The sequence below is a fragment of the Malania oleifera genome, chromosome 3, assembly GCF_029873635.1.
Source record: "Malania oleifera isolate guangnan ecotype guangnan chromosome 3, ASM2987363v1, whole genome shotgun sequence".
Classification (NCBI taxonomy): domain Eukaryota; kingdom Viridiplantae; phylum Streptophyta; class Magnoliopsida; order Santalales; family Ximeniaceae; genus Malania; species Malania oleifera.
The window spans coordinates 89,911,312-89,920,863 of record NC_080419.1 but is presented as its reverse complement, the minus strand read 5'-3'; the positions used below and the strand labels follow the sequence as shown (position 1 = coordinate 89,920,863).

Sequence of the window (9,552 nt, the reverse complement as noted above, 5' to 3'; positions counted from 1 at the left end):
TAACAGTGTGGGCTTAAAGGAGCCGTACAACAAGAGAACTGAGTCAACACTTAATGCAATTTTAGTCGTTCGAAGGAGGTTTGGGGGTGTTTCATCTGAAGACTTGGTATAGGGCTTTACTCACAAGAACTATATGGAATATTCACAAAAAGAAGGACACACTATGGTCGAAATGGATAAACCATATCTATCTTAGAAATGGCAGCATATGGGAGGCCACAACTAAGCATGAGGACTCCCCATTATTTAAGAAGATAGTGGAAATCAAGAATATGTTCTTACAACAGTGCAAGAACAAGGACAATGTTGTACAACTCTTAAGTCAATGGGAGTTTGATGACCATCTAAATTGCTCGAAAGTTTATAATTTCTAGAGATTAAAGGGTATAATAAAACTGTGGCACAATGTAGTATGGAAAAGTGGATGCACACCAAAGCACTTCTTCATTCTTTGGTTAGGTGCCAAGAATAAACTATTGACGAATGATAAGCTATTTGGTGCAGATAGAGATGAGCCGCACGCACTATGTAAATTAGAAACTGAGTCAGTGGACCATCTTTTCTTCAAATGCAAGATAGCTAATGAGGTATGAAAAGCCATGAAAAAATGGCTGGGATGCACAAGATCCATGAATACACTCAAGGCTGCCCTCAAATGGATGAAAAAAGAAGCTAAAGGGAAGAGTGTTCGATCAATGGCCATGAATGCTTGTCTAGCTACAACATTGTATTGTCTATGGCACTTTAGAAACAAGAGTGAATTTGAAAAAGTTGACACACCAATTGAAGCTATTATCAAACACATGTATATAGAATTTTGTATGACAAATTCCCAGCTCTGATACAATTTGGGAATTAATGAATCCCCCCCCCCCCTCGGGGGGGACCCGCCTACGCCTAGTATGAGAGTTGATGTAGCAAGCTTTTTGATAGGAAGGCCATTTGGTTTGTCCTTTTGATTGTACTGCTTAATCAGTGTGATGGGGTAGATGAGGGTTGATGTAACAAGCTTTTTGATAGGAAGGCCAATTGGTCTCTCATTTTGATTGTACTGCTTAATCAGTGTGATGGGGTAGATGTCCCCTAGGGTTGTCTGGGTATGCCCAAATGTTGTATATATTTAGATAGATTAATACATTTACCGTTACTAATAAAAAAAATACAATGGTTACTTTCAAAACACAATTCCAAGACTCGCCATTGATCAATTCCACAGATATTTTTGAGTAAAAATCTCCCTGTACAGAACCATGGTTAGCTTTCTTTATTGACAGAGCAAGCAGGAACCATAAGCAAATGATGAGACTTTTATGGTGGCTGCTATTACAATATGAAGATATATGGCACATTAGATCTAAAACTCTACAGGAAAAAAAAAAAAAACCAAAACAAAATGCAAAACCCAGTTTGCATCCAAAACTACTCATCCACTTCCGTGGAGGCTAAGGATCTGCACAAATGCTTTCCATCCTTAGCATCTGTCATCTCGGCCCTGAAAGTCGCATGGCAGATATATGTGTATCGCTATTGCAATCTGATGGCCCTGATGAAGTTCCCCCCTCGCTGATTGACTTGAAGAAATTCGAATAAAGGCGGGAACCCAGTTGAGAAGAAGTAGGTGGCTGGGGAACATCACAGAGACCTTCAAGCATTTGAACCACTTTAGTCATTGATGGCCTAACATGCATATCTTCCTGTATGCACCACAATGCTGCTCTAATTGCAGTGGAAACCCTCTCATCTGATTCATCCACATTCAGCTTCAAATCAAGGATGGTTCTCAGTTTCCCTTCTTCCAACATCTTAAAAGCATAGGATGGGAAATGGGCTTTCTCTGAGCCTTCTGTGGGATCAAAGTTTTTTCTCCCCCCAATTATCTCGAGCAACAACATCCCGTAGCTGTAAACATCACTCTTCTCGGATATGGCATAGTTTGTGATCCATTCCGGCGCAAGGTACCCTCTCGTGCCCCTAAGTGTTGTGAAAACATGGCTTTGCTCCCGGGTCATCAGCTTGGCCAAGCCGAAATCTGAGACTTTAGAAAGGAAATTATCATCAAGGAGCACATTTTCTGGTTTTATGTCACAATGAACAATCTTTGAATCACAATCTTCATGAAGATAGGCAAGTCCCTTTGCTGTGCCCAATGCTATATTGAATCTTATATCCCAGTCCAGCAAGAAATCATCACTGTGTTTCTTGAAAATCCATTTATCCAAAGACCCTTTTGCCATGTACTCGTAAGCAAGAAGTCGATGCGTTCCTTCAGCACAAAAGCCTTTGAGCCTGACCAAGTGAAGATGATGGATGCTGCCAATGATGCTAACTTCAGCCCGGAACTCTTTCTTTCCTTGACCAATGCCTTCCAGTTTCTTCACAGCCAGTTGAGTTCCATCTGGAAGTACCCCTTCATAAACTGACCCAAATCCTCCTTGCCCAAGCTTCACGGAGAAGTTATTTGTCGCAGTTTGAAGATCGGCATAACTAAAACGGATAGGCATCCCAGATAGATTTTGCAAGAAATTATCCTCCTCTGAATTTTCGTGTGGGGACTCCGGCAATTCATGCCTTTTCTGGTAGTATCGAAATCCAATATAAAGCAGACCAATAATAACAAGAACTGTTGAAATAGCTATAATCACAACAAATGCGAAACGATTCTGGCTGCTTCCATGCTGCGTCTCTCCATTGCTTCCATTGCTCATGATCTTAATGTATGAAGCAACACCTGTGCCCTTCTCAGAAATTTGCAAGCTTCCTATTCTGTCAAACAGAAAACAATTCCCCGAACCGATCTCAAAGAACAAAGCGATGCATGAGCAGTTCTCAAGACAAGAGGCTTTGCAACCACTTAAGTCAGTTCTTGAAGTGGGCGGAACAAACCCAAGTGCAAAATAGTTGAGCCCTTGACCAGCATTTACAAGCTCTGTTGAACCCTTCGACTGGTTACATGGAGAGACAATCCCAGGATTGCAACTTGAAATAGAGTTAAGCACAGAAGGACATTGGCACATGTTGTTACTGGAACAAACATAATATACATCACAAGGCAGTGGGGTGCTGCACGGGTCATTTGGTATTTTTGTTTGAGAAGAAACACTTGATCCGCCCATTTGGAGATCGCTGAAGGAGAGAAACCCATCGGTTCCTAGTACTGCAACCCAAGTTGCATTGGGATTGGATTCATCTGAGAAAACAAACTGCCACAGTAAGACTTTGTTTTGATCATAAAATCTCCATGAATTGTTACTAAGAGACGCTGAAGTAACGACTCCACCTTGCTGGTTGATGATTTTCCGATTTTCCTTCCCCATAGACCAATAAGGCTGCGGAGTTTCAAAATCGACATAGAGAATCATATCGCCAGACTTGATTTCGAGAAAATAGCTAAAGTTATTGGGATTGGGGTCGCTGACGAGCTTCATTCCTTCGGCGAACTCTTGGTTTGACAGAAGGGTGTTGGTGGGGTGCTTAAAGCTCTGCCAAATTATGCTACTGTCATTCCCAATCAAAACCAAATTCCCTGAGTCCTGCAATTCCATTGCAGAAACTCCCTTGCCGGAAGTATCTGTAGACCAAACTATTCTTCCCCCCATCTCTAAGAATGCATTCCCACTTTTATTGAAGACGAACATGTCAGAGTTCTGAACCGGCGAACCTCTATTTGCAGACCAGACTACTGTTGATCTATCCATATGAACGATGACTAATAGATAGAAGGTGGCATCTTGGGTAGGGGCGAAGCCGAAACCGAAATTTGAATTGTTTGACAAGAGAAACAATCCATTGTTATCGATCCAATTCATTTGAGATCCTTGCAACCCGGGATAAATCCTGCCAATTATTTGAATGCTAGCCAGACAGTCTGATAGAAAGACAATGAACAAACACATGTAGCCCATGAAAAGGAAGAACCCCCAAGGCCCCATGGCACAGCAAGAATTAGCTAAAACTTTGGAGAATGAAGGTAACAGAAGATGAAGATATTTGATTAACCAATGAATATCAGAGGATTTGAAACTAAACATGAACAAAATAGGAAAAGATAATGGGGGAAAAATGACTATAAAGTAGCCACCCTTAACTCAATATTCAGCAATTAAAACCAACCATCCATCTCTCAAAATCAGTTACAGAATTGAGGAAAGAAACTACATCTTCCCGAGTCACTAAGAAAGCGAAGCCAGCAAATATTACAAAGAGTCAAAGACCCAGTTGCCGAAACCAGCAAATGTGACGAAGACCCAGCTCCCAGAATTGAAGAAAATCGTCAATGAGAATTAATGGGTTCTCCTAATCCATCCATAAAATAAACGCAAATTGCAGGAAATTTGAACAGAAAGGGGACTGAGGGGAAGGCGAGAGAGTCTTCGGCGGTCATAAATAAATGACGGGAATTACAAAACACAGAGTGGCCCCTGGAAGGTGCGTAAATCTGTAGCTCTCACCTCCTGTCGTCGCAAAAGGGGGCAGAAACAAATGGATTTGCGGACATGGGACTCTGGCCTTCTCCCTAAAACGAGATGAGAACAAAGAGACTGACGGATATTTTATTGCTATTTCTGGCAAAAGGTTGAAGAGATCTCATCAAAAACCCATGAAGCTTTTCGACGGCTTAGAGAGCAGCCTATTGCGGGTGGCAAATAGGTAATTTCGCTTTCTAACGTGCGCATGTTTTCTCTTCAATTTATTTTACTTTTATAATGTTGCGAATTTAACTTATTTCCCTTTAATGATTCAATGATAATTTAATTAATAAATATAATATTAATTAAGGACAAAATGATCCCAACTCTGGTAAAAGATACAAACCTATGTTGAGATTTTTTAAGTAATTTTTTAGAGTTTATAAAAGTTTTACACACCTCTTCTCAAAAATTTGTCAAAAATATATATTTATTTTATTTTCGATAAAAAGATCAGCTTTTTATGTAGTACAAGTCTCTATTTAAATTGTCCTAATGAATGAGTATTTCTTCGATAACTAAAATATTTTCAAAAAAAATTGTAGAAAAATATTTTTTATAAATACTTGTGTCATTAAGTAGTGTTTGACTTATATTTAAATAAATATTTACTTCAAAAAGTATTTTTTAAACTAATTTTTAGGAAAATAAATTTTTTTTTAAAATTAATTTTTCTAGATAAGTTTTTTTCGTTCCAAATGACTTAATATTTTTAAAACGCAAATATCAGAATATAACTTGTAGAATTTTTGAAATTTTTTTGTCAAAATCAAAGAGAACCCGTGTATTTTGTCCTCATATTGATCAGTTTTTTTGTAAAAAAAAATAAAATAAATATATTATTATAAGGATATAAAGATTGTTTATTTTTGTTTGAAATAAAATAAAACAATGCTAGAATTTCTCACAACAAATATAATTTGATAAATTTCAACCCATGTGGAAATTTTGTGTTTTGTACTAGTGCGTACGCGTGCTACTTGAGCGTTGAAATCCACCAATTATTGGATTGCCCCACACCCACATCAAAGCAGTTTGAACGTTTAAGCTTTGCCAAAAGGTTGGAATAGACTATAGGCTATGCTTTGTTAACACTATCTTAATTTGGGTTTATAATTCTCAGCATTTGATTAGAAAAATTGTACTATAGTTGAAATGTTTGAAGTGATAGGATTATAATGAATATTTAATAATTTTATAAGGTATGAGGAAGAAAGACACTCATCTCTCCTGAAGTTTGATAAAAAGATAAGAATCTCCCTTTAAGTTTAAAAAATATTACAGGCTTTACTTCAGGTTTCAAAAATGTCATATACTTCCCTAAGGTTTATTAAAAAGACACATATCTCTCCTTTCACCTCTCCTGAAGTTAGGTTAAAAAAATAAACATCTCTCTTAAAGTTTTAAAAATATCACGGACCTCCCTTGAGGTTTAAAAAATGTCATATACCTCTCATAAGATTTATTAAAAAGACATAGATCTTCCCTTAGAGGATAATTTGTGTATTTTTAACAAAATTTAAGGAAGTTTCCTATATTTTTTAAAGCTTCAGGAGATATTTTGAAAATTTTGAAATTTCAGAGAAAGTCGTTGAAATTTTTGAAATCTCAGAAGAAATCATTATTTTATTTTTTTGGTCAAATTTCAAGAAGAGATCAGTACATTTAACTCCATAAAAAACTGAGGACACCTTTATAAATTAAAATAATAAATAATGTGTTTAAAAAATTAATTTTCAACTTTTACAAACAATTTTAGGACAAAAGACACTTAATTCCCTTCATATTTGTCAAAAAGGTGAAGACTTCTCATGAGAATGTTGGAGCTCTCATTTGGTAAATCTTAAGATAAGTCCGTATCTTAATGTCTTTTTTTCTAAAATTTTTATAAGTTATTCAAAAAAAAAAGTAAACTTTAAAAGTGTAGAGGAAAGATTGAGAGAGAGAGAGAGAGAGAGAGAGAGAGATGAATGAGGAGGGTCCATAATCCATAATTGCCAAGGTTGGAAGGAAGTTAACGTGGAAATAGTCAAAGATCAGCAACCAACTCAGAGTCATACGTACCTCAGATTAATAAAGAAAAAGAAACCAAAGCAACTTGAAGGGGGTGGGGGAGTAGCAGTGGGAGTGGGTTCCATCCATCCTTCATCCTACCCTAACCCTCCCTCTTTAATAATTCCAAACATAGCTTTCCTAGTTGCCAGTTGCCAGTTGCCAGTTGCCATTTAGTTTATAACCGCATTAATTGTAATTTACGCGCAACGGCAGCCGAAGCAGCTTCACATTGGCTGCGGTCAACTGGCAGGGCACCGTCATGGCGGCACCCGGTAATGAGATCTCCTAGGGCAGGGCAAGCAGCCTCTGCCATGCCCCACGCCCCGCCCCCCTGCCCTTCAGGGTTCTGGAAGAGGGGAAATTTTGGAATGATACATTGTTACCTTATCCCTTGTTTATTGTCTTAAATATATAATTGACTTCCATAAACTATGCTTCTATTCGAATCTTAAGTAATTTGACTAAGATGCATGCCCCACTAATGATATAGTATTGCGTCAATTGAGGAATTTCAATTTCGTTTGATTTGCAAAATACAATGAGATAGAATGTGATGTATTAAAAAATTAAATAGAAGCTATTTAATGTAATAATAATTTTTTTATCAATTTCATTACATATTTTATTTCATTCTTATGCACCAAATTTTATTAAGATATTACATTTTTTTTTTTTTTGATTACATAGTAACTCCAGCCGCTAACAAGTACTTTGGATCCTCTAATGTGGTACCAAACCTACGGATCAACGTCCTCTCCCTAGGTCTCGCTGATCAGGTAAAGTTCGTAATGCGGACACGGCTTCCGTGCATCAGTTGGACGTTCGGCCAACCCGATCTCGGGACCCATTTTCATTACCATTCACGATCCCCACTGGCTCATAGAATGAACTTTCACCATTCACTATCCCCGTTGGCTCACAGAGTAAATTCTCACCATCTACAAGTACCGCGAGCTCCATGAATGTATTTACGTGAAATTGAACCCCCGATACTCCTTCTTAAATGTCGATGTCTTTCTATCGCCATGCCAGTGGGGGCAAGATATTATAATTTTGTGTTTACTTCACGTGTGAATATATTTTTATTATAATACATTTAGTTAAGGTGATAAATAAAAAACGGTGAAGGGTTGCATTTGTGTGAGCAAAATATAAATAGAAGAGAAGGGATGGAAAAAAAAGAGAATTAATCGGTATATTGAAAATGCAATATTTGTAGTAAAATAAAATGTTAAAGAGAGAGTATGAGAATGCAGTAGGGCATATAATCGTTATACTGATCATTTGCATGATTAAGTACTAGATTTATATTCAATACTAAGTTTCGGCATGCTAATTTCAAATTATTTTTATATATACTAATTCCAAATTTATGTACATTATTCTAATTGCGCATGGACTACTCTCTCTCTCTCTCTCTCTCTCTCTCTCACACACACACACACACATACACACACAAACAGACAAACACACACACACACACGTTGCATTTTGTTCATTTAATTGAAAGGTAAATTAAAGACAGTGTCCTTTATCTTTAAATAATCAATTTGGGAAGTTGAGGTATTTACGTTCCAAATTAATGAACAAAAATATGATTTTAGACACTATTTACATGTATTTTTTCTTAATTTTTAACTACATTAAAATAAAATTTTATTTTTGATAATATTTCGTATAGAGGGAAAATATAGTGAAAAATAAGTTTCTTTCTTATTTTCATTTCTTTTATTTTTTTCCAATCAAAATTCTTTGTCCAAATTGAACCCTAGTGAGGGTTATTTTAAATCTAACTGTAGTGATTCCAATATATATATAAAATTAATTAATTAATTAATTAATATTAATTAAATAATAAAATATAATGTATTAATATATTAATATAATGTTATAATATGTTATATATATAAAGGGTATGCCGAAGCTTCTTGAAGCTTTAGGAATTAGAATTCTTGAGAGTCCTGCGCCATCTCTCCACTCTCACCGTTTCTCTCATCTCACTTTCTCTCTCTCCTCAACTCACTTTCTCTCTCCTTAATTTCTCGGCGATTCGTGCATCAATTGAAGAACAAAAACTATCTCTGGGTTCCATTCCAATCACCAAAGTTTTAATCGGGGTAATTTCATCGTTAGGGCATCGTAGACACCACTCCTGGGATAAGATAAGGGGAATAAATTATATCAGTTTATTTTAAAAATATTCTCAATTAAATTGTAGTATTTGGTTTCACGAATAATATACATGATTTTCTGAGTATTTAGACTTATGGGAATGGTAATTTTAAATTATTATACGTATGTTTTGGGGAATAAATTTAAATTAAATTAAATTGTAGGGTTTTGATCGGATCAGGATTTTTGGGAATATATTCTAATTAAGCTAAACTCTAGGGATTTGATCAAATCATATTTTTTTGGAAATATTTTGGAGTTAAATTAAATTGCAGTGATTTGATTATATTCAGGTTTTTAAAATATATTGGGGATTAAATTTTAAAAAGGGGAATTGATCATACATGCGTCATAATTAAATTTACCAATTATATATTTTGAAAATTTTGCAGGCAATTAGTAAAATTATAATTATTGAATAAATCGTGTGACATGAGATTTAATTATATTTTACTACATAATTGAATAAGAGTGTTTTTGTGGTATTATCATGGAAAAATGTGATTTATACTGATTGATGAAAATACTAAAAATGTGGGAAATGGTGAAACTTTGAAAATGACGTCTGAATGCCGAGATTGATATGACGACTAGGTGTTGGTTTTTGATATGACAGTTGTATGCCGAGGGTTTGATATGATGGCTGAAAGCCGGATTTTCATATAAAAGATTTTATACTGAATGACGAAATGAGTTTAAATAACATTTTTTATTACTTAAATTGTATTATATGATTTAAGAACCCTGAGAACCAATTGTGATGAGAGTACGGTGATTACACGTTAAAGTTGCGTAATTAGGCGTTTAAAATCGTGCATTAAAGATTATAATTTTAATTAAATGCCTGATTATGTTCAAA

General features: G+C 35.7%; 1 protein-coding gene across 2 annotated transcripts; it reads right to left on the bottom strand.

The window, feature by feature from the left end:
* Positions 1-1,239: 1,239 nt before the first annotated feature.
* On the bottom strand, positions 1,240-4,535 carry LOC131152348 (G-type lectin S-receptor-like serine/threonine-protein kinase SD2-5). 2 transcript variants are annotated; one of them, XM_058104186.1, is made up of 2 exons: positions 3,278-4,535; positions 1,240-3,187 (listed from the first exon to the last, which is right to left on the bottom strand). In XM_058104186.1, exons 1-2 carry the CDS (start codon positions 4,026-4,028, stop codon positions 1,482-1,484), a joined length of 2,457 nt encoding a protein of 818 aa, XP_057960169.1. In that variant the 5' UTR covers positions 4,029-4,535; the 3' UTR covers positions 1,240-1,481. The 2 variants fall into 2 exon arrangements, with proteins under 2 accessions (XP_057960169.1, XP_057960168.1); XM_058104185.1 differs by having other exon boundaries at positions 1,240-4,535.
* Positions 4,536-9,552: the final 5,017 nt, after the last annotated feature.